The 25,823-nt window shown below is 44.6% G+C and overlaps 1 protein-coding gene across 8 annotated transcripts in view; it reads right to left on the bottom strand.

The window, feature by feature from the left end:
• sif (guanine nucleotide exchange factor still life) overlaps window positions 1-25,823 on the bottom strand; it is a 207,839-nt gene that overhangs the window by 88,010 nt on the left and 94,006 nt on the right. For 6 of the 8 annotated variants that reach the window (XM_077631283.1, XM_077631285.1, XM_077631287.1 and 3 more), the window contains exon 10: window positions 5,015-5,050. The exons of the other annotated variants lie outside the window; for them this stretch is intronic. In XM_077631283.1, the coding sequence (XP_077487409.1) occupies window positions 5,015-5,050 (36 nt within the window). The remainder of the gene's footprint in view (window positions 1-5,014; window positions 5,051-25,823) is intronic. 8 annotated transcript variants of the gene reach the window in all.

A 25,823-nucleotide genomic window follows, 5' to 3' on the forward strand; every position in this document is an offset into this window, starting at 1 on the left:
AATGTAAGGCTTACACAATAACTCATTCATGATCTTTACAGCAGGCTAAATGTAGAGAAATGTAAAAATTATCAGTGCACAGCGGCCTAACTGTGTTGCCGACTATACTGTAAATTCTGCCATGTCCAACATTAACGAACAAAAATTATGAAATTTTGAAAATTATAAGGTACTGCTGTGGAAATATTTCAGATAATGGTGCATTCTTCTGATATTTAGAAAAATCTTTCTTTTAAGTTGTTTCCAACAATCGCATCTAACAGTTAATACTGACATAGGAAATCAATGGGGAACGTTTATGACGATAGCCAAAACGTTAAAAAAAATGCAAGACTGCCGTCGGGTGATCTGCGGATATATTGATTGCTAAAGAAAAATATTATATATATTAAAAAATTTCCTTCATAAAGAGTTCTCCGTTCAAAAATGTTTTTGTCCAGAATTGTTGGGCATGTAATGACCGAGAACTATGCCCGACAACGACGCAGCATAATGTGTGGGTTTCTGAACTTTTCACAGCGTATGTATATTTCGTTTCAAAACTCTCAAAGCCAGTCCTGTGCCATACATGAATGTTCCTTAAGAGCGTTTGGGTAAAGGAACGTTGTTAATTATAAGGAACGCTAAAGGGACTCGTTCGGCTTCGGATTAACTTCGACCACCTACGCCTCTGACGGCCGTTCTGTCGACCATTAACCTAGGAGCGGCCCAAACAGACACAGTGTAGCGTTGCTCGGCCGCTTCGAATTATCGTTTTTTTTTAGAAGCTAAGGCCAACAAACAAATACAGAATTAACCTCCACTCAGTGATTCCTTAACCTGTAATTGCCGTATATAGCCCGCCTTTTTGGCAGCCATGTCCGACCCTACATTTTGTATGAATCGAACGTGTTTTCGTTCAACCCCAAAGAAGGTGTGGAAAATCAAGATATATGAAATTTAACAGGATAATGCGATTTCAAAGTGGCTCGGAATCATTGTACACTGCACTGCAGAGCTGAGCGTCAATATTAGAGTGCATTCACAAAACAGATTTTTATAAACACTTCAGCAAACAAAGATTTTCAAGTGAAAGTATTTTGTTTTCTTTTGCTTTCAAATTATCAAATTATCTTACTATTCTATTCTGGGAATAACCAAGGTCTGACCTTTTTTGCTCTTTTCAAGCTCTTTTCGCGTCAATCACCGGGCGCATAAGCGTTTGAAAGTTTCTAGAATTACTCTGAAAAAAAAAAGCTAACAAAAAATGTTTCGAAAGCGTGGTGGCGATATTGAGTATAGAGTAATGAGCAAGTAGCTTTCTTAACATTGTTCATTGAATCGAGAAAAGCTCGACGACAGAGAAACGTAAAGAAGTCGTCGGAAACAGCGGAAAAAATTTGGCTCGCTAGTCCAGACTGCAGAAAGGCAGAGACTCAATACTAACTAGAAATTAAAAGGATGGTCAATGGCCTATTCCAAGCGGGGATCTAAGCAGCCCTCGGAATCCTCGAAACAGCATATCTGTCGCAGTGCATTCAGAACTTATGATGTGAACCCGAACCGCCGATTGAAACACAGTCTTCGGTTTCGTGGAGCAAGATAACTTGCTCCGGATCTACGATTGGAATATGGTGTGTGAAAAATGAAGAGAGAGAGAGAGAGAAAGTAATTTAATGAAAAGAAAGGTGCAGAGGTGGGCCTGTGTTAATGTGACCCTGGCCTGCTACTCCGCACTGGGGATGGGGGAAAGGGAAGTAAAAGGAGAGTGAGGGTACGAATGGAAAAATGAAACTAAGCTATGTGCTAAGGGGCTGCACGTGTGCTGTTGTTAGCAAATGCAACAAAACTGTAGGACTCGCAACAATCACTCATCTTATGTCAGAAATAAGAAAAGATTTGTCACTAGTGAAACATTTCATTAACAAAATATTTAAATTTCACAATCGCGCTTAACCTGAAAAGCCCGTATTTGATTTGTGCACGGTAATAGGAGTCGCATGCACATATTCCCCTGTCCATAATTGTAGGGTAGCCTTTTTAATGTTATTTCCTATTACGCTAAAAAAGCACACTATTTTTCGTGCTATCCATTTCATGTCAACAATAGGCCATATCGGTTAAAAGCAGAGCCTCCTATGAACCGGACGAGAAGTTTTAAGTAGTTTAAATACGAACATGTTGAGAATCGCGTCACGTGTTCCCTTTCAGTTGCAAAAAAAAAACAACGAAAACGATGGGGAAAAGAGCAATGCTCCTGAGTAAAAGGTTTGTTCCGGGCCATTCCCTGGTAACCTTTACTTAATGCATACATTCGTCATTACTTAAACATTCCGACGAAAACGCACGAGGGAAGAAAAATAAAAAAAGGAAAAACAGAGAACACGACTTGCGACAACTCAGTAAGCAAGCGGCCGTTTCCGCTCTCAAGGGAGGGGTGCTCACCGCGTATAGAGGGCACTACGCAAAGCAGCAAGACTTGGAGTCGGTTCGCGGCAGCGGCGAAGCTAGCAGACCTCGGCAATGCGTTCGCGGTAAAACATATTAGCGTTAAACAGAAACAAAGGCGCAAAACAAAGAGACCGTGAGCTGGCGGGGCCCGCTCGCTTAACCTGGTTACACTCTCGCTCGTTCAATCTATGCGAGCATCGCGGCACGAACGAAGGAAAAAAAAAAGAAAAGAAAGCAAGACGATGAAGGAATTGCTCTTTCGCGGGCACGTTTCAAAAGGCACCCGCAGAACACTCGTTGCCAAGCGCCACTCCGCGTACACCTGAGTCCGCAGGGGGCAGCTAATGAAGTTACACTGGGCGCGCTCGTCGCGACAGACATGCGACGGCTTTTTTCCACAACGCCGGCGAAAACGTGAACTCTGGGGTCTGTGTTCATTTGGGTTCCGGTGCGCGACTGCGAGAATCAGCTCGCTCAGCTCATGTTTTTTATCGCACACACAGACACACGTACTTTTATCGTGCAGCATTGTCGTTGATACACTTGGCGGAATATAATTGGAAAACGAATTCAAGATGACGCTTGCACACGAGGGGCGAGTGGGGGGTGGGGGGGTCCATGATCGATTGTGCTCGGCCCTTATTCTAACCAATAAATGGATCGAGTTAACCAATTGCGAATCGTTCTTTAACGCAAACGAGTTTCTGAGATAGACCGACGGGGTTAGATAATATTATCTTTAGCTTCCGCAACACGGTGTGTGGGTGTGAGGATGCGTGTGTTAGGGTGTTTAGTAAGAGAAAAGAAAAAAAACGTAATCAAGACGAGAAAGTAGGAATGTTCGATTCGACATGTACTCGCCGCGTTTGTGCGAGCAAGTTGTTTATAACTCGTTGGGGTTAATTTCTGGTAACCTTTCCCCCAGCGAAGAGTATGAACTGAAATTAGCAACCGTGTTGTGTTTTCTCCCATTATGGGTCTCCGTGAGCACCACTTTTGGCTGCGCACTTTTCGGGAAGCGTACTATGGGTACAAAACACACGGGAGAGCTCTGCTGCTGCTCAAAGAGTTAAGGTCATGCGCTACATCTCCGTTTTAAGCGTTACACTGACGCATTAAGCGTTACACTGGTGTGAGCCAGCCCTGAACGTTTCGAAGTGAGGCGACACACGTCAGCACACTGCATGAGTGTCCGGCGGGAAACGTGAACCACACTTTATTGTGGCGCGTGCAGAAATATTAAAAGTGCCCCTTCAGCACTACCAAAAAAAAAGAGAGAACTGGATGGTACACAAAACTTTGAAAGTGGTGAGTCGAAAGGAACAGAAACTTGGATGTGTTCATTGTAGTCAGAGTTACGGTCAGAGTTAGAGATACAAGCGTCATGCCTTAGGTATAAAATAGAAGTGACTTCGCACTGATGACACACTACCTGAACTTCTAATATCCACATTTTGAAGGCGCTTTGTGACACAACTCATACAGTAATCAAAACTTCAAGTCCTAACATGCCTAAACTCGAAACAAATGAATTCACGTAGCTGGCAATGCTTGCTTTCGTGCTTGTTAAACGGCACGAATCAGCGTCCTACGTTACCTGTTTTTTTTAATCGTTCCTCCTTTTTCGGCACACTTTGACTACATTCTTCTCCGTAGACACATACCCTAACTTTAAAAAAGTAAAACAAGTTACGGCTTTAGGTCGGGTCATGTGTTCACTGCAAGCGCCCACTAGATCGCTCCTGCAGCCACAGAAGTGATCCCACTGAAATAGCTTTAGACGACACTCAACGAGTAGTGTCATTATGAGCTTAATCATCCTTTGCGAAACAACCTGATATCCGGAATATTCACACCGAAACATCGCGACACCTGGGATAATCCCATTGAAAAACCGGAATACCAGAATTATTCCCCATTGTACAGACCGTACCGGGATGATCTGTGGAATGACTGCTCTTATTTATTGCACCGCTCATTGCACCTTGTCTCAGAGTAATTTCATGATGTCAGAGCACGCCGAAGTATTTCTCTGAAAATACAACCCTCCTAGAGAGGGTGTTCACTCCCCACTTCAAGTAAAACGAAACTCCCTTTTTGAGGTGAAAGAACATTGGCACGAACGAATTTGCAAAATTCCATAAGCTGGCTCTACCTTCTAGTGTGCGCTTCAGTGCCGGTTTTGCGCACCAACACTCTCTGCCCCCGAATAGCAAATACAGCGGATGCAAACCCACATCATACACTCTAGACAGAGAAGAGTTAAAAGGGTGTAAGCTGTCTCCCAGCGCACTCCCATGTAGGGAGGACAGTTTACACACTTTTTACTCCCATATAGGCGTATTTGTGTTGAGCGTGTGGGAGAAGTCCTCTTTCTGTTTGATGCGGCCCGTGCGTACTGAGGCAAGGCTGCTATCAGTGACAAAGAAAAACGATGTTGATGAGGATGGAATCGATGCAAAAATGATAAATGGAAAAAAAAGACAAAAAGAGCGCGCGTGCCGCGCGCCAAAAGGGGCGCATGAAAAAGGCGAGTGCTGCGAGCCGCCGCCGCAGAGCACAGAGCTTAGCCAGAGACACGCACCTTTCTCCATGTTCTCCCTGTTTCGGTAGGCGGGAGCTACGCGAGACAGAAAGACACGGAATTAGTTTTCCGAACGAAGCTTTCTGTCAGCGACTGCCTCTGCGTAAACGCGGACTGCACGCGTCCACCCACATTTCTCTACGCCCGCTGCAGAAATTCACTAGAGCTCCTCGTCTGACAGCCGTAACATGACCTTAAAAAATAGAAATAAAAAGAGTGGGACGACAGCGCCTAATCCCTGCTACATCTAGTCTAGCGTGTTCTGCACCCCCTCCTCTCCCTGTCATCCTCGGCTATCTGAACTCTCAAGAAAAAAGAACGTCAAAAAATCAGTAAAGAGACGCAGCAAAACTGCACTGTTCCACTTAAAGAAGGGAGATTTGAGGTGAGGGTATGAACGAACTGTCACAAGACTTTCAAGGGTATTTCAGAAAACAACGAAAAAAAAAAGGGCAGCCAAGAAAAGGCAATCGACGAGGAGCTTCCAGGGAGACAGAAAGGTAGCAAAAAAGCACCAAAAAGGCAACGCGCGCCAGGGCAAGCCAAAATGCATGTTGCGCTAACGATACGTTTGCACACCAGCGCTCGATGCCACGGCGAAGGGGCGGAGAAGCAGACGCCGTTATGGCAGCCGACGCATATGAGCGTGAAGCGCAGGCGCACCGGTAATAACGGACGCCCGTATTGCACCTTTCAACGCCAAGCACTCGAAGTGCAGGCACGCAAGAGGTAAGCGGGTGAAGGAAGGAGAGGGAGGAAAAAGGGCGGAGAGACTAAGCGTCAAAACGCGTGCCTTGCATCTGAGTTGCTTTTAGCGCGTCAACCAACCACCGAAGGAATAAAAGAGTGAGCTAAAAATGTTTAATTCAAGCATCTTGAGTGTGGCGAGGTCGTGCTTATAATTTCGACGGCCTTCATGACTCGCTAGACCCGGCAACATCTTTTTTTTTTAACTGCCTCGTTCCCTTCCATTCTGGCTGCTTGTCCATTTCATCAACTATACGACGGCGTCTCGGAGATTACGCATAAGCCCGAATTAGCATCACAGGGAGGAAATCAACGCTGCTCAAGTCTCTGGTTTCAGCTGATAACATTATGCAAAGACCGCCAAGAGAGATAAGGCAGTAAGTGGTGATCAATACGCAGGTTTCGTTCGACGCTTACCGTGCAGCTGTAATGGTATAAGAAGGCGAGTTAGGCCTTTATAATGGATTCGTCCAACCACGACTGCGCATGAGGCCCTTTTCCTATTAATGTCGTAATCTTTTTGTTCCAGCATCTCAAAATACAACTTCTACGGATAAAGGGTAATTTGCGTTGGCATCGAGCGAGGGTGTGCAGCAAAAAGATGCAAACACGTTCAAATATTCAAAAAAGTTCAAACGCAAAAAAAAGAAAAATAACGTGTTCACGAGCAGTGAACTAGAATCGTCGTTCAGTCATTTAGAGCGTCTTTTTTTATTTTTCAGTTACTCATTTCAGGATAGTACAAAAAGAAGCTGTTCAGTATCATCACAGAATTTATATTAAATGGCACAAACACGTAGTAATGGTGGAGATCCTTCAAACTGTATTAAACTACTATCCTTGACTGCAAGCAATGAACAGTATAACAAAGGTGTCTTTCGTTCCCTCTTGGTAATCGTAAAGCATTGGAAACATGCCTTTCTCAGAGTTCAAACTGAGAATAACATTAGAAATACAGTAAGAAACTAAAAATTACGCTTTAGAACCATTTATTCCCGTCATAAATTTCTTCCCAGAGCCACCTAACGACCATACAAGCGAAACCCTCAGAAAAACTTCTTTAGTCTGTCTATTGTCTATAGACTGTTCACAGACTTCTGTCTATAAAGTCTATAGACTCTCTATAGACAAACCCTAAAGAGCAATCTATAGGCAATACAGATCCTATAGACAGTCAACAGATAATCTATAGATTTATGGCCATACACTTTTAGTAGACTTTTGTCTAAAGGCAGTCTATAGACTATGAGTAGACAAAAATAAATCTCTAAATGAAGGCAGTATAGTCTGTAAGAAGTCTATAGACTGTCTAGAAGCCATTTTTTTAAGAAAACGTCATCCAGCTTTCGTTTTCTTTTATTTTCCTGTTAACAAAGCAGAATATAAATTAATCGCAAGTCTTCTAAAGAAGCCTTTACATAAAGCGATACAAAAGATATTATTTTCCCTAAAAAATTTCTGGGGACAGTATTCAAGTTCAGGATCGTCTTTTCGAATAGCGTATCGTAGGGATAACTGCCACCTAACATTGACAAAAATGGGTAGACCGGGATATCGATGTGATCATAATCAACACACTCTTACTCAATTTATAGCTTCCTCACTGAAGCGATCACTCAAGTACAGCATTTCGCAAACAAAGCCGCTTCGACAATGTCGTCACCAAGTTCAGAATTTTTTGGCGTTATTTTCTTTCCACCTGAACTAGGCATCCTGTTTGTATCGCGAAAACTTAAATACTTTGCGTACAAGAGAGGAGTTTCAGTCTAATTTCAAGAATCATCACTCCACTCCTCATTGGCCCAAAAAGCACCCACCCTTCTCTCAAGATATACAGGACGATATAAAACTTCCCAGGGGCCCAGGCGCGAATGACGCCAGACAATGTAAGTTGCCAGGACACGCAGTCAGGAGTTCTCAGGCCATGCAAAAAAAAAAAGAAAGAGAGAGAGAGAAAGAAGCTGTGCGAAGCAGCGTGAAAAAGAGTGACTGGGCTCTTCGCTTCATTCGCGCTCCACTTGCAACAGCGAACCTAGCGGTCCCGAAAGCGACGCACCAGCAAGCAGAGCTCACCGCAGACCCCGCGGTAGACGCCCGCATCGACGCAAGCTGCAGCAGTAGCATCAGAAACGGCAAAGGCAGCGGCGAGAGCAACAGCAACCGAAGGAGGAAGACGGAGTCTACGGCCGTCTCGAAGAAGACTGCCCACACTCACGCACACCAAACATCCCTTATCGCATCCAATCACTTCTGAGGACGCGAGGAAAAGCGGTGATACACACTCTCAGCTCAGAGTGGCGTTCAGATTCGCGCCCACAAACGCACGCACGCACAATCCAGCCCACCCTCCTTTCTAGAGCGAAAGGAAGACGGGGAGAAGGCAGAGCAGCATCGTCTTACGCCGGGACGGCGAGGTCTTCGCGTAGCCGTCGCTGCAGCGACCGACCACTTGTCCATCGTTCTCCCTTCGACACCCACCACTAAGACCCAAACCAACCCCCCTCCCACATCGCAACCCCGCCCCAACCTCAGGCACAGATCTTCCCCGCCCTACAACGACCGATTTTCCTTTTGGCTCATCCCCACGTCTTCTCGCTTTTAGCGACCAGGCGAACGAAATACGCGACCCGTACAGGATGAAGAGGAAAGATGCACCACCTAAAAAAAAAGCACACAACACATACACAGAAAAAGAAAGAGGTCAATAAAGAAGAAAGTAGCAGCTCACTTACTAGGGGTCGAAAGGTAAAGCAGAAAGAAATTATCGAGAAAGCGGCAATCGCGCGGATATCTTCGATTCCTCGACCCAGCTCTGCCTCCTGGCCGACTATCTGCTTTCTTTCTAGGAGGAGCGCTCAAGGAGAACTGCCGCTGTAGATCATCTGTCCGGGCAGCCTTATATTTATTTTGCGTCTCTCTGCCATACTCGTGTGTGCGTGTGTGTATCCTTTTTCATTTCCTTTTCATTCCTTGTTCTGTCTCTCACACTCGAGGAGTCTTGTTCGTTTAGAGATCGCCCTCTTTCTCGCTGCCTCAACTGATTTTGCAGTCTTGCTTTATTTCGCGGAGAAAATGGGGTCCTCCTAGATGAACTCTCTGCGGCGAAGTTCGATTAGCGAACGCTCGAACATCCAACCTTACGGGAGTAAAACAAGCTGCGCTCGATTATCAGCGAAAAAAGCGAAAGAAAGCTGCTTAGTCTGCAAGGATATAATTTGCTTCTGGTTCGCACTAATTCTCTAAAGGTCGCGGGTTGCGCGAAAAGACGCCCAACATATAATACGGCCTACCAGTATGCACCACCGAACACGGCTGTACGCGCGAAAACGGAGCTTATAGTTCTGGCTGCACTATCCCTGAAGGGACTAGCAGTCAGGGAGCGCTAGTGTTCACTGTGAGAAAATCCTGTTCCATGTCAGTAAAAAAACAGAAACGGTGTTGTAACATTATATCAAATCGATATATCTGTTCCAATATGGCGCTGGAGTGGCATCGTCACCGTGCTCCTTGCGCGAAGTTTTACAATCATGTCCAGCATCTTGCACTCGGAACTGCCTAATGGCAGGAGGCTTCCAGCCTGATTGCGTTAACTAGGACTCGGCGCAGAATATCGGTAGTCGAAGTGCCGCGGGCAAGTCGCGCCGTTGTGGTTTTTGTGAATCATTTCTATTTTAAATAAGCCAACTTCCTTCTCTTCATTTTAATGAAGTCGACACCTAATCCTGTCGAAAAAACAGCTCTCGCTAAAATTGATTGCAATGCATGTTTTATGAAAGAAGAACATTGAATAGAGACCAAGAAGAACAAAGGAAGTGTTTTCAACGAATTTTCAATGCGTAACATGACGAAACGTGGTAGTCGGTCTATATTAGGAAAAAGACTGCGCAAAAACTAGTGTAGTCGAAGAAAACAAAAACAAAATACAGTTCAACTCAGGCTTTTCACGTCATCTGTTTTAAGATTTTCCACTCTGCTGTAATCTTTCATGCCTTTGTGCGCTAAAGCTTTACTTTCCCGCATGACAAACTAAACGAGACAGGTAACTGAGTTCAACCGAGCAAAGCCTTCACGTCACTCGTTACAGAAATGACACACATAGTCGATTTCTGCAATATTTGCGAATATTTATGCTTACAAAGCTCCGACAAAGCACAAAAGCCCTCTAGCCTCGGTCTAAACGCGTGCCATGTACCACTCCACATGGCCAGTGTACAAATACTTGTGGGCCTTTTCTATTCATCTCATCACCATCCCTTCTACGAAACCAAACAGCGACAAACCAGTTCTCTGAAAGGGAGGCTAAAAATATGGCGTTAGGACCCATCCCCAATAGTCGCGGTCCCGACCAAACAAATGGCCGCCCACAGGGGGAGCGGCAGCGGTTTCCGCGAAGCTGAACAGGTTGATTGTTTTTCCCGGGCAAGCACCCCCCCCCCCTTCATGAAACGGGACTCTTCCATTAACCTCATTCGCCCTAAGCCGATACATGGCGAGGCCGGCGCGACGCTAAAGCGATTCATTGTCCCACTCCGGAGACAAAAGGAGAAACGGTCTCCCCAAACTTCCTCTGGCTGCGGCTCATCGACCATCGTCCCTGCCTCTCCTTTGGCACATGTGGGCACAGTCCTGTCTGGAGGGGAAAATCAATCAACTCGCTCCCCCCCCCCCCCCTGCTCCCGTAGCTGGCATAAGCAAAATTTGCCAGCGATTTGGAAAGTCGTGATTTGAAAACGCGACGCCTGTACCGGCACGGTGTAGGGCAGGGCGGGGTTAGAAGACCACGAAGCGAAAAGAAATCACGCGTAGAAAAAAGAAGCTGCCGAGGAAAGCCGTGGCAAGCAGGTTCAATGAAAGGACGGTCTGTGCTCGTAAACAAAGGCTTCTTGCCTGGCGTCACATGATCCTCTTCTTAATTTCTTTTCTTATTCTTCAAGGAAGGGCTTTGTACAAAGCAAGGTTAGAGAGTGGGTTTAAATTGAATTAACGCTTTTTAAGACATGGAGAAAAGTCGTTAGCTGCAGAGGTGATCTTATTAAGTGAGAGGGGAGATTGAGACCGGAGAAATTGAGCGAACAACCGCACACACCACACTGCATTTGTTGCATTCTGTCTAAGATTCAATTGTTCCAACCTGTCTAAATAATAGTCAGTGTGGTGTCAAGCGTGCACCAAAAGTTGTGGCAACGCCAGCCACGTGTTAATTTTTAATTTCCTGGAACTAAAACACCCAGAATAAAAGAATTTTGAAGCAAACGCCGTGTCTTATAACACAAGCTGCTTGAATACGCTGGCGTGTATCTCACGTTTCGCATTTACATATATGCATTCAGATACAAGAGTAGACCGATCTGCAGACAAGGTAGCCTTACCCCTTTGGCGTGTCACACGTTAAAAAAAACATAACGGGCATTTAAGTAGCTGGTCGAATAAAGGTAACGATGACCTCTGTTTACGTCAACCGATCGTTAAACAAAAAAAAGCTGTCTTACATCGAGTTCATTTGGCACTAAGCATCGGTGACTCTTTGCGAGTGAAAAATATGGCAGGACATTACCGCGAGCTGTATGAACACGGATACAATTACTTTCCTTTTAGAAAAAGCGCGCACTACGAGTAGGCCGAAAAACAAATTACCTAAAGTGCTCCTCTTCCTGCCAATGAGCCATTAAAATAAAATTACTATCATCATCATCATTATCATAAATGCATAGTCTTTATATTGCATGTATTACCTATCCTATTTTTTCTTCGTTTTTTACTTCAACTCGTTATGACCAATCACCAAAGCCAGAATTTTTTTTTCTCCTGTAAAGGATACTTTGCTGTTGACGTTAATGTAGAAGGCGAAGCCTGCTTTTGCAAATTCATTCTAGCAGGCGTCATTTTTTGTTTCAACTGAAAGCCATTATTTTTTCGCCTAAATGTCATATTCAGGCCTCAAGAACGACGAATTGTGGGTTTTAGAGTGCAAGATATAAGTGGTTAGTTTTTTTTACGGAGATGTACAAAGTTTCCTACAAACTGTCACATAGGTTTGAAATAGTAACTTCGATACACTCAGATTATTAAGAATCCTCGGCGATCCCCGGTGGATCATTTGAATGTGTTAGCTGCCACGGTGGGCAAGTTGTGATGACGTCACAAGGCTCGCACCGCATGACGTGTGGCGGCGGTCGTCATTTCCGCGTGCACAGACCTTTCTAATGATGACGCATTATATAAACAACCGAAGATCCTGGAATCGCTTTTGAATGCGATAGCGTTATGGGTACCGTTCCCCGGCATCCCCGGAATCGGCAACGTGTCGAGAAAAGAACTTGGCCAACCTGCCACCTATGCCAGGTGACTGTGTGACGCCATCACTACCTGTCCACCGCGGCATTTACCACAACAGTGGTGCATCGCTTAACCGCTGCACCACTGCGCCAAGAGTGGTGTGTGGACTCCCCCCGATCAATGAATGCAAAGTAGAGGAGGTCCAATTCCGCATATATGGTCCTGTAGGCAGAACCTATGCGGCAGAGAAGAAGTACTTGCATAGGAGGGTATCTTAGGCTACTGCATTGCCGTCTTAGTGGTAGGTTAGGCATTATGTGATTGTGAAAGAAAGAACAGCGTCTGCGTCCACGAAGTGATACGTGAAGAGGACCCCATTCCGCTGAAAGCGCCCGCTGACGCTGTTGCGTACCCCAATATGAGCTTAAATGTCCCTCAAGTTTTGTTTTTTTTATTCGGAGACGCGCCCTATGCTAGAAACTGGGGAAAAAACTGGCATTTTTACTGGTGACAAAATATATCAGCATAACCATGGTGGGGGCCGTGCTACCAAGCACACTGTATTGAAAATTATTATTTATTGCGTTCAATAGCAGGCAAATGAAAACACCGCATCTGGTACAGAAAAGATGCTAAATTCCCTCAAAAGAAACAAAACCAATCGTACCAATATCGCTGCGCGGTTAACACGGTTCAGCACCCATTTTGCAGTGACATAGTCGAAACACTCCAATTTTACTAACGAACCTACGAACCTAAAGGCGATATGTCTGACTATCCTCATTTAGATTATCCTCTCATGACAGACATATAATACGAAACTAACAAAATAACGTTACTTGATTCCCTGAAACTGACAACATCGACTGGAATCGATGAAACTATTGCAAAAGTTATCAGGAATACTAAAACGTTCTAGTCACATCTTTTCCACATTTTCAGCAATCACTGACTAGAGAGAGGGGGAACCGTCACAGCGCATAACAAAGGCGCTTCTTTGTCAAGTAAAAAAAAAATGACGCATTTTTTATCACTTGCATTCTCTCTGAATTAATGAGCCATCTAATTTATTCACGCAACATGAAGCTTTTGCAGTCTGCAAACTTTTTCCGTCTTTGTCAACGCGAATTCTAGAATAACTTACTTCGCTCTACCCAACTGGCTATATTTGCTAACGATGTCAGTTTTAGTATGAATGTGAATGCATGCGTGGACGCACTTTCCTTATACTTTTAAAAAGCTTTCGATTAAAGTTCGCCATCAGCGGCTCTTACTCACACTTTCACGACAAAGCCTAAATCCATTAGTATCTGATTGACTACGAAATTTTTTGACCAACCTCGAAGAGTTTGTATGCACTATTTTTTTCTATCTGCAATAATGATCTCCAAAATAATGTCTTCTATGACATTAAACTTAAAGAGAATCGATGCGCTAACTGCCTAATATGTTGAAATTTTAATAAAGCAACTCTAATCTTACATACCCGTCGTCAGGCGTACCCTGCAGCAAACTATAGAGAGCGCGCCGAGGCAATTTCCAACGCATCTACTTATAAACATTTAGGAATCAGCCTGATGCATGATCTCTCTCGGACCACTCATCTATGAACGTAACTAATGAAGCTAGCCATGTTCGTGGTTATTTAAAATGTAACCTGTGAGTGCCTTTACCGTTTGTAAAGTTACAGCCTATTTAACTGTAGTGCACCCTCAACTAAAATATTCACGCTCAATCTATTAAACTATAGCCCCGTAGAAAGATTTGCATATTCTGATTACTCATATTATAGAACCATCAAGACACTGAAAACAAAACCCATAACCTCCCCAGCCTTGAATACCACCGGGAAATAACCACACTTTGCCTTTTACACAAGTTTTATCATTCACCTCTGAGTCATTCCGTTATCAACACTGCTTACGGCCTTTCATTTCTCATCAGCCACCCGATAGACGTGCGTGCGCCTCGAACGTCCACTTCTGCACATCTCAGTTCTCCATTCGCCCAGATTCCAAAGGACTGAAACAATTTGTCCGCCGAAGCCGTAATCCATCCTGCCACTAAGTGCTTCAAATAAATCACAGAACTATTTATATGATGTATTAGCCCAACCCTCACGTAATGACCCTAGACGGCATTTGAGGTAACAAAAACAAAAAAATTAATCACTCCTAGGCGTAGCACAATTTAGGAAAAGGCGGCGAGCACCCTTTGTGCATATTTGCGTACAATAAGCTGGCGTTAACGTTGGCACAAGTCACATTCGTTAAGGCTGATAATATGCTGTGACAACACCCCAGATCAGTATACTATATAGACCCTGAATATGTACTTACTGAAAGGCAGCGGGTGATCCAGCAGGTTAAAGCGACACGCAACTTGGTGTACCAGAGCACCTGACAGAAAGCGCAGGAGCACAGATGTGTATGTGTGAGTACGTCAAAAAGCGATGTGCTTCTGAGAAAGTGGAAATCCAAAAGCTTTATTAGAACGTAGCATCCTTAAATCGCACGGCTCAATCAAACATTGTTGCGACTCTCGAGGCGAAACTTACCGAACACGCGTTGCAGCTTCCAACAAATACCAATTCCTCGGAATACGAGAGAATTACAAAGAAACGTAAATGATAGCAGGTAAGCGTCTTTGCATCAACTGGAGAAGCAACGAGTGTCGTCGCTAACGTATTAGCACGACAAGACACGTAGCCGCTTAGCTAAATTAGCACCGCGCGAGCGGCAACAAACAACCCAAGCGCGGCTGCTAACAAGATAAACGGTTATCTCCCAAAGAACACGGTTCGAGCGCCTGAGCTTCGCAGCTTCGTAATCTGTTAGGACATAAGTACGACGCGCTCGACGATTAATATGCGACAAGTGAAATACGTGCGCGAGCGAAAATTGCGCGAGTCAACGGCACGCTGTAAACAATGGTACGGTCGCAACCTGTACAAAGGAAAAAGCGCAAATAACAAGAGAGAGGAAGAAAAAATGCGCCGTTTTCCCATCGTTCGTTCCAGTGCTACGGTTGCCGACGCTAAGCAAGATAAAATACCGGCATGCAGAACATTGAAGCGGGAAAAACAAGAGCCGTGGTTCGTAATTTATTGCCGAGATAAAAGACACGCGAGCTGAAGAGAAAAACAAAATCGATCGACTTCAAAACGACGGCATTTCTCAATCGATCCGCTGCTTTTCCGACCCCGTATTAAATGTCGTTAACACGAAACAGAACACTTAAGCGTATGGGATGACGTTTAAATTGAACGAACCGTAAAGAATGCAAGTTCAGAAACGACTGTTTTCTTTGTTTTTGTTTTTAAACACACGACTAAAAGTTCAAAAAAAAAAACAAGGAATAGAGAAGGTTCCTGGAGCACGCCGTCCATCATTAGCTATTCTGCTGCGGCGTGGTAGTTTGCTGGAACAACCACTAAATTAATTTCGTAAAGTGGAAAATAATACAGCGAAATGTCTGGTCAGCCTAACGTCGCATCGGGAGTGCTCGATCGATTTCGATCACGAGATGGGCATTGGAGACTAGCAAATCCGCTGAGTACTGTTTTCAATCAGGCTGAATTAGTGGTCTCAATTACCGTCGAACATTAACGAAACGACTCCACGTTCAAATGTGCCAGTACACGGGCAGTTATACTGTCCAGGAATCAATAAATAAATGTGTCATGGCCTTCTGTGTTTGCGTTGCGCGAACTGTGCGGCCATGGTACAAGGACAAACACATTCTTAAAGTTACGGTTCAATGCGAACTGTGAGGGCACTCCTTTTTGTTTGGGAGTACATGCTCCTAATGTATAGGAATATCTCTGGAGTCGTCACTAGATGTTGCGGAGCAACTATCTCTAAATGCACAACTGAGATTTTCATGCGCGCAACATTTAGAGCATGTACATTAAAAAACTATTCTAGTAACTCCGCAACGAAAGAAAGTCTGCATATTCTGTACACCGATCCTCTAAACTCAACATGCTACAATGCCTAAACAGGAAAATACCAATATAATAAATTTAATTCAGTTTTCTGCAATCATTCCATTAGTCCCAGTTTTGGAGAAAAAAAATCGAAAATCGACGCAGCAGTTTCCCGCTCAGTAGAACCTAGTGCCTAAAATCTGTTCGTGTCAAGGGTCTTTAGAGAAAGGATATATAATATTTTCACATTTATATTCTTCAAGCCTGTGCAGTTTCGACGCATGTTTTGAAAAATATCAGCTTGGAAAAAATGCTGGCGCCGTAAATTAGAGTTCTGCTTCCAGCTGTCTCTGAATTTCAAATCTATTTTTATGAAATCAATATCTTTAAAATCGCAGCAAAGGTTGTCACCCAACAGATTTTCATCATTTTTCATGAACACGGGAGCAGGGAAACCCCAGCGCTGGTCTCGAGCTAAAGGTCGTTTTGAAGGCAATCGATCCGTTAGTGCAGATAGCAACCCCGCCCAATTCCCCACGCGCGTAGAGCAATACAACAATCATTGTCTTTTATTCTTTTTTCTTGTAATGCCGCCATAGCTCCTGCTTCCTTAACGGTCAATTTAGCTTTTCCCATAAGTGACGCGCGTTAGGCAAATTATCGCGCGTAGCTTATAGCGCGCCGGCACCACATAGCAGCCTCGAATAGCGCGGGCAGGTTTTACAAAGCCGCGGTGGTGGAAAGAAGGCGCATAAATTGCCCGCAGCCACGCATTAATTGAGCGCGGACACGGCGACAGTGTTATAACAGCGTCCTGACGCTGCCTTACACCACTAGCTCCACCCTCATCCCCTCCTCTCCTTTTCTTTCCCGCCTTCCCACATCTCTCTGTTTTCGGTCAGCATTCTTTCCCAGTGTCACTCCCTCGGGGCTTCTGTTTTCTCCGTAGTTTTCTGTATACGCTGTTTCGCCCTCTTTTGTGCCCCTCACCCTAATGTGCCCTGTAGGCTCAGCGCACGGCATAACTTATTGCCGAAGGCCAGGTGCGGATCATTCATCAGAGGCGCCTTCGCTTGTTAGCTGCCATCCTTCATGTGCAGTGCCATCATCGAAGCGCTAATTATGCATACGTGCAGCGTGTGTGTTGACCACGCCTTTTTCGACCGGGCGAAGCTTTAGCTGTTATTAACTTTCCTCAAAATAAAATATGCAACGCTTCGCTCTTTCTTTTTTCATTATGTTCATTCCGACCACATCGCATTGTGTAGGCCTCCTGTTAGTACCTGACGTGAACCTTCTGCTTGCGTTAACGTGCACCGCAATGTGCCGTTTCGTTCCTAGGCGTCGCACATTGCAGCTTACCACAGACGTGCGCCCTGTGGTTCACCTCATCTTCACAGTATTATTTTTTCTTGCCGTACTCCTTGGTTATTCTTTTAATATTTACGAAATTAAAAAAGTTAGAAAGCTATCTACTCTACATCGGTCCTTGCTGCGATGGTCGCCATTCTGCAAGGGGAAACTCAAGAAACCTAGTCTTATGAGATTCACGCGGCAATTGAAGGACTTCCAAGTGATTAAAATTAGGACCTCCTTTTATGGCACGTGATGCTTCAAGTCAGCGTAGATCATATCACTTAATATATATTGGGCGTCCAAGAAAAACAGCAAACAACATTGAACATGTTTATATTAGGATTCCTTGAGGGAAGGTAGTGATGCGAAGGAAATAATCCCAAAGAAGAATCTGCTTTCACACATAAGCCACAATTTTTTTCTATTTTCGTTTTCAGGCTACATTTCACACAGCCTCCCACTGCCTAACACCTTTCTTGGGCATTGAAAACATTGCATGCTTTGCTCTAATTATATCTAAAAAATTTTCGTCACAGTCGACTTTAGATATGAATAAATAGTCGCCTTCTTAGTTGGGAGCACTCGCGCGGATGCATTTTACTTCTTGCGAAAGCACGCATTCAGTCAAAAATTATAAAACAAAACGTGCATAAGGACGCCGGATTTGCGTTAAAAACAGGATAAAAACCGAGATTCCTCACACAAATACGTGTGTGCACAATGACATCATTAGAAAGAAGGAAAAACAGATGTTGACTTCAACAGACCAGACAAGTGAGCTACTGGGGCTGATATGGCATATAACGATGGTGAAATATGGTGCCTAAAGATAGTCCAAAGATGGTGTCTTGTGTCTGTCGCTGCAGATGGTGCCCCTCGTTGCAGTGTTTCAATGGGTCAGAAAGAACACAAGATAGTTCTCCGTGCCCAGCGTCCAACTTTGTATAAAAAGCAAACAAGAAAGTTATTAATATTTCTCTTGGCCTACTACTCGCTAATAAAGTAATGACTGAGTAGTTAGAAAAGCAATAACATATCTAGAAGACATCTGTAAACAAACGGCAACTTGAGGAAGTGCGAAAACTTATTGGCCATTAATGTTTCCTTGTTTTTGTTTCCGTTTTCGTTTTCTCGTATAAAGCTTAAGAGCGTCATATATAGAACAGAAAGTAGCATACGAGTTGGAAATTTTCGTACCAAAAACTAATTCGGTTTGCAGAAAGAATAGTGCCAATGACGTGAAAATGACTAATCTTCCAAGTACTGGCGCAATTGTGAACAAAAAATTCATATATACCACGTGAAAATAAATCTATTTGCGCGAGTTCAATTGCAAGCGCGATGCATTTATCGAAACCGACAGCGCAATTCAACGGCTTTCTCGGGTAAAAAAAAAAGCGGAATTTTCGCCGCCATCGTCCAGCGCTTTTTCTGGACTGATAGTCACATGATGCGAATAAAATTGCGATTTTTTTTTAAACAATGCCGCTGTTTAGGAGGTGCGCCTTTCAGAGGAGGGAGGGAGGGAGGAAAGGAAAGAAAGAAAGAAAGAAAGAAATAAAGAAAGAAAGAAAGAAAGAAAGAAAGAAAGAAAGAAAGAAAAGAAAGAAAGAAAGAAAGAAAGAAAGAAAGAAAGAAAGGAAGGAGTGAGAAAGGAAGGAAAGAAAGAAAGAAAGAAAGAAAAAAACAAAAAGGAAGAAAGGAAGGAAGGAAGGAAGGAAGGAAGGAAGGAAGGAAGGAAGGAAGGAAGGAAAGAAAGAAATAAAGGAAAAGAAAGAAAGAAAGAAAGGAAAAGAAAGAAATAAAGGAAAAGAAAGAATGAAATAGAGAGAGAGAAAGAAAGAAAGAAAGAAAGAAAGAAAGAAAGAAAGAAAGAAAGAAAGAAAGAAGGAAAGAAAGAAAGAAAGAAAGAAAGAAAGAAAGAAAGAAAGAAAGAAAGAAAGAAAGAAAGAAAGAAAGAAAGAAAGAAAGAAAGAAAGAAAGAAAGAAAGAAAGAAAGAAAGAAAGAAAGAAAGAAAGAAAGAAAGACACAACTGCACTTTATGCCCCTGTTTGAGCCAAGCGGCAAAGCGGTTCGGACGAAAAGGGAAAGCGAAAGAAGCGAGAGATGTATGGCATCTCTTAACAAACCTGATAACGCTGACCTGTCAACAAGCGCGCACTCGAGGCGCTCAAAAGCGGGACGGAAACTGAGTTTGATCCCCGAACGATCTCTCTTCAAAAGTAACTATAAAATCGAATCCAAAGCCTCCCAGCGTGGAACAGAACAGATAAGAAGGCAAGGCTCTCCTTCGACAGTTGTCTCTGCTGTTGCGACCAGCAGACGAAGGGCATCGAGCAGGCGGAACCATACATTTAAGTTTAAAACAAAAAAAAAGAAAGCAAAGCAGAAGACGAGGAGGGGGTGGTAGGACGACGAAACGGCAAGCGTCTGAGATTGTTAGGCTTTGTTTCAATCTTCGGATGACGCGACGGTCGAGCTTGGCTGAAAGGGAAGACACGTTCGCCGCCCCACACACTGTCTTCCTCTAAAAACGGTGCAGTGCTGCGCAGAACTACGCGGTTCGCATCAGCATTCCAAGGCAGCCAGCGCAAACACCGGCGCGGAGTGCTTCTGCGCGGAATGTGCGCGCGAAGCTGTTCTCTGCATTGCCGCAGAAAAGCACGCCACGGTTTCGAAAGCTGCGACGCGCAGCTCTCAGCTGGTCGCTGTAGCGCAAAGGAGCTGAACGTTAACGGGCACTGCTATTTGGCAACGTCCATGCGACACGTTTGTCGCTTAACAAACGAAAAAAGCAGCGCGTTTGCCTCGCTCATTCATTCCCTTTCTCTCTTTCATCTCTCTCTTCTCTCCTGGTAGAGGTCTCCCTGTGGTGTCGGTCTCCCCCCTCCCCTCCACCCCCATTTCTCTCATGGTCTCCCCTCACTCACAAGTTTCTGCGCCTTTCCTTTCTCGATAACCTGGTATCCTTCCTTTCTATTCCTCCTCATTGTCACACGTTCCTGCCGGCGCAGCGTCGTCTGCTTGTGTATCGAGGAGCAGACGGCCGGACGCATACGCAGTGGAATAACTTCGCGCGTCAAAGCACACTGTCTCTTTCTGTAGAAATGTAAGTCACCTGCTTGATTGGAATAGATGAACACGAAGTAAACAAAAAATGTGCCACATGAGGGGCTCTAGGAACTTGACACTACTTTCTGCCGCACACTGGTGACCGCCTCTACGCGTCCAGTAGCTAGCCGAGCGCTGCGCTGTTTTCGAGAGGACTCACTACAGCCGCTCGGCAGCCTCGAAGAAATAAAAGGAAACGGTCGAGCGAAAGAGCGCTGTTGCTTCGTCGACGACCGCTTTCGGCGACGCGCCTGGTTTCGCCTTTTCCGCTTTGTCTTTCCCTTACTCCTAGCCAAGAGAGTCTTTCAGCGAGATTTCAAAAGAGAGAGCGTCGCTGTTGTCGCCGACTCGCAACAAGCAACGCAGCTCGAAGAAGAAGATAAACAAAGCGCTCTCAGCGGCGACAGAGGATCGCTAGGGAGACAAAAAGGAGCGTCGTTGTTAGAGTTTCGACGAAAGAAAAGCGGGCATCTTGAGATCGAGTGAAAGGAAAAGGCAACTAGCAACGGCCGTATCGACACCCTCACGCGAATAACGAACAGAGCGTGTCGCAAAAATAAAATAAATGCACGCAATAAAGACGCACGCTGACCAAACAGACAAATAATCAAATAAACAAACAAGCAAACACGGACGCATCTGCTAAAGGTCTCGGCAACAGCTGAAGCATGAAAGAGGCTTAAGGAAGGACGGGGGACATTGTTATAAAACTGGTTTGATAGCACATCTTTCGTTTTGTGCCGCATACATTTCATGAATCGCTTGACGCGAACACTTGCATGTTTGAAGAGAGATTTTTTCATGTTTTGTTAAAAAAAAACAATATTCCTCTTTACTGCAAAACTTGCGTTAAATGCGAGAGGATCAGACAACGAGGCAAGTTGGCCGCACTCTGTTATTTGAGTGGGTTCTTTTTAATCTGTCAATATGTTGATTTCGCTGCGAATGTATTTCTTTTCCGGATAACTCCAGTGCCTCAAAACAGAACTCCGTTTAAGTGCGTTCTTTCGATACGAGTTTTGCGCGCTTCGCTGCAGCTAATAACGGCTAGCCTGCTTATTACAGTCAAATAAGCACATGCCTCACAGTCTTAAAATACGGTGATGCTCTCAAGAGGGTACATCTGCGTAGAGCCCTAGATAATGCACAAAACTTGTATTTTTGAGGAGCGAGAGACATCATGTTCTTTTTTCAGTATTTCCGGGCTTTATGACTACCTTCATAACCATGCGTCTACATCTAATCAATTCTCAATCTCAAATAAATTTTTGTTCGCTTACTTTTTCTTAATTTTACGCAGAACAGAAAAAGGTATGAACTGAGAAGTAAATTATAAAATCAGTTTTCTTTTTGTCACTTAAAGCGGAAAGTAGGCTAGCTGGTAGAGATGAACTATGAACTTAGACGTGCACACAACTCAAACGGCACGCTTGACCTTCTGATGCTCATCGCGAACAATCCTTAGAGTATATTAACTCAACTCTGCTTTTAAATATGGCCTCACACTCTTGAAGTCCCCACTTTATCTGCATAAATCCGGTCAGCAGTCAATTATTGAAGCGAGGTAGGACTGTTCTACTAACGTGCGCGTTAACAGAATATTCACCTTTCCTCTACTGTGGGAAAAAAATGCAAAACTAAACCTTCCGATTTCTAATCAAAAGGAGCCTATATAGTGACGCGTTATGTTGTCAATTTGTGCAAAATCAGAAAAAAAAACAAAGCTTAAACAGCGTATTCGGCTTCATGGGCAGGTGATTCCGGTTCAGGAAAGTGTAACCGCCCCCAGCGGCTCCGAGATCACCAATGCACCTCCTACCGCTTCAATCGGCTTCATAACCTGACCCAAATGTGCCGGTTCAACGGAGCGACTTTGCAATGCTCCCTCATCGCGAATTCACGCCCGCCCCTCACAGCGAGCGCCATCTCTCGCCGGAAAGATCGTCCACGCACGTTCCCCCTCATTGCTACAGCTCAGCGGATGACGCCTTTTATCCGCATCGCTCCATCCCCGCTTCCCTTCTATGTCCCCACTTCGTTGCCCACTCACTCCTCCTCCTCCTCCTCCTCCTCATCCTTACTCTTTCCTTCCGTAGGTGCTCTCCTATCTTCCACTTATTCCCTAGGACGGCGCCACGGGCGGCACTCCATCGGCCTTTTCCTTGCCTGGTGCTGCCACCTCTCGGACGCTGCCTAAACTGCGGCTCATACGGGGACTGTGTGCTTGAACTGTGCGCTTTTGGTGGGATTCGTACGAGTTTTCGTTCAATGAGCGCGCCTTTTCTAGCATTCAGTTCTATGCATTAAGTGGTCAGCTTTATACAAGCGTTCTTAAAGAAAAAAATACTACTTCAGCATTCGTGCAAAGTCTCACTTGGTTTTATACCGGCACCAATATCTCGTAATAAATCATGGTGCGAATGCTGCGTCTCCTGCATAATATATATATATATATATATATATATATATATATATATATATATATATATATATATATATATATATATATATATATATATATATATATATATATATATATATATATATATATATATATATATATATAAAGCGAGCGGAGAGAATTCTGTAACAATCTCGATGGGTACGTTCTGGTACTGAAACGAATATGAAAACACGTGAACCAAGAGCTGCCGGTCAACAACCTCTCCGAACAATGCTCATTCCCAGTTTATCTTACTCATTGGGCCTCGTCTTTCGGCGCGGTGGAGCCATTTTTCTTTCCAAACACTTCCGTTTAAGAAGTGGCATATTCTTCACAGCCTGGCGACTTATAGCCTGACTTTCATGTTTTCTTTTAGCTCAAAGGAATTTACTTGCCACTACATTGCCTGACACGCCATATCAGTATTCTCGTATGTTATCATGAACCAACAGGATGAAAAAACGATAGATTAAAATATACAAAAGGAGACACAGGTCTACAGCCATCATTTTCTCACGCTGCTGGTTCATCATGATTGATTACAGATTTGCCCGACTACATATTGCACCCTTACTTTACGTTGTACTATTCTTGTTAGGTTACTTATTCGTTGAACCACGAATAAACTGCTTCTTTCCGCGAGCAGGCGCGTAAAAGTCTTTTCTAATCCTGATGAACCGCACTGGGGTAAAATCTATTTATCAAATGCGCATATTGATACGTACCAAAGTGACAGCTTGCAGCCCGGCAGAAGTCAGCCAGTCGTTCATTTTCATTTAGTTTCTCTTTTCATATTCAATTTGGAAGAACTAGTTCAGACATCGATCGCTCTCCTCGGACGACAGCAGGTTGAAGAAGCTTGACTGCGCAACAACTTTCAACAGGAGGCCACCGCACATGCCCTCCGAATTTGATAACGTTTTATTTTCTTGTAATAATAACTGGTTTTTGGTGGAAAGGAAATGGCGCAGTATCTGTCTCATATATCGTTGGACACCTGAACCGCGCCGTAAGGAAAGGGATAAAGGAGGGAGCGAAAGAAGAGAGGAACAAATAGGTCCGTAGTGGAGGGCTCCGGAATAATTTCGACCACCTGGGGATCTTTAACGTGCACTGACATCGCACAGCACACGGGCGCCTTAGCGTTTTTCCTCCATAAAAACGCAGCCGCCGCGGTCGGGTTCGAACCCGGGTAACTCCGGATCAGTAGTCGAGCGCCCTAACCACTGAGCCACCGCGGCGGGTCTTATTTTCTTGTACTTGTTCGTTTTTCACATATTTCCTTGTATTTCTCCTTTTCTATTTGCCCCAAAATTTCATAAACTGATGGCCGGCGCATCTTTAATACATACAGAAACCGTCAGCTCCTAAGTACATTTTACAGTGGCAGCTGAATGGGAATCGACGAAATCATGACGTCGTCATCATCGTGGTCCGCGCATGCTGCTTATCACATCCTCCCCCTCCCTCCAAAACACAATCAGCACATCCCATGCAATCTGTGATTAATTATTGCAATTCTAGCAAAAGGTACTCCCTGCAGCTTACCCACGGACCTAATGCGAGCGTAACGGCACTGTAAACCCAAGAAACACATCGCGCCCGTAACCAGATTTGCTACATCCTGCGACTGGCATCAGCATTTTGCACCACTACAGCTCTTTCTGCAATTCGCTTTACTACAGGGTTGTTGCCTTTATTGTCAGCACTACTACAGAACAAGCTTTCCGGTCTTCTTTTTCGCATAGCGCATCATGCCTCTCGCGTATGAAACTAATTACTTGGGCCTTTTCTTACACGCTTATTTGAGATTGACGACTAATGACGGCCCCCGTATACATGGCACACTCTCAGAAGACGTACGCAAACTACCTTAGAACTGAAGTGAGAAGGATATGTTCGCACTTACTGACACCACAACAAATTAAGCCATGTAAAATACTGACAAAGCTGGACTATTATTACACAAATATTGGAGATCACAAAGAGCGAATAAGACATAAAAAGATATTTAAAAAACTTTTCTTGGCCAGTGCTCCTTCGCGCCGCTAGGTGGTACAAAAGGCCACTTCTCACAGAACGGCTTACAGGTGAACAGGTGCCTAGATGGCAATCTCTTTGTCCTGACTCAATGCATAGAGATAGCTAGAAAGGAGTCCCGGAGCTTGGTTGCTTGCTTTTTGGATGTCACGAGGGCCTGTGACAGCGCACCGCACGATACGGCTCAGCCGCATGGCCCGCATCAGCATGCCGCCTACGGCAGCTTTGCTTCGCCGGCTGTTCAGCAACAATAAAGTGATAGCGGAATTCGAAGATGCGCGCACAGAGCCGGCGGCAGTCTGCACAGGCATGAAGAAAGGGTGCCCGATGTCACCACTGGTGTACATGTGCATGGCCTCGATCGCTTCCTTCTCGAGTCAGGACTTCTGGGGGAAGAATTGGACCAACTCCAGCACCTCGTCGAGAACTCCGCCGGCCACCTGACCACGTTGGGCCTCGCGTTTAACGCAAAGTCTGCCATCCTTTGCTTTTCGGAACCCGTGGCCAATGCCCGTGTACTACATTGCCCAGTGGTGAAGGAATACCGCGGGCTGAGAATTACCACTGCTTAGGGGTGACGACTAGAGCTTCGAGAAAACCATGCGAGGTACCCCATTTGCCAAATGTAACCGAGGAACAGGTTTTTGCTTCTCAACCGTATAACGGAGCCTTTACGGACCCCTAAAGACCGAAAGGTGCCGAAACGTGAGGAAAAGGGCTCACCTTACTACTTAAGGGCTGTCATAAATCCTTCGCTGGGCGTCTAAGAAACAAACCACCTGTGCCCGGCTACTTTCGGCAAAGACTGAGGCAAACTGCAGCAAACGGAAGCGAGGGTCAGCTGTGTGCTGAGAAGGCGGTGCCTATCAAGCTTCAATCGGTATGTTAGGAAACGCGAACTCTGGAA

This window comes from Amblyomma americanum, chromosome 7 (genome assembly GCF_052857255.1).
Source record: "Amblyomma americanum isolate KBUSLIRL-KWMA chromosome 7, ASM5285725v1, whole genome shotgun sequence".
Taxonomy (NCBI): domain Eukaryota; kingdom Metazoa; phylum Arthropoda; class Arachnida; order Ixodida; family Ixodidae; genus Amblyomma; species Amblyomma americanum.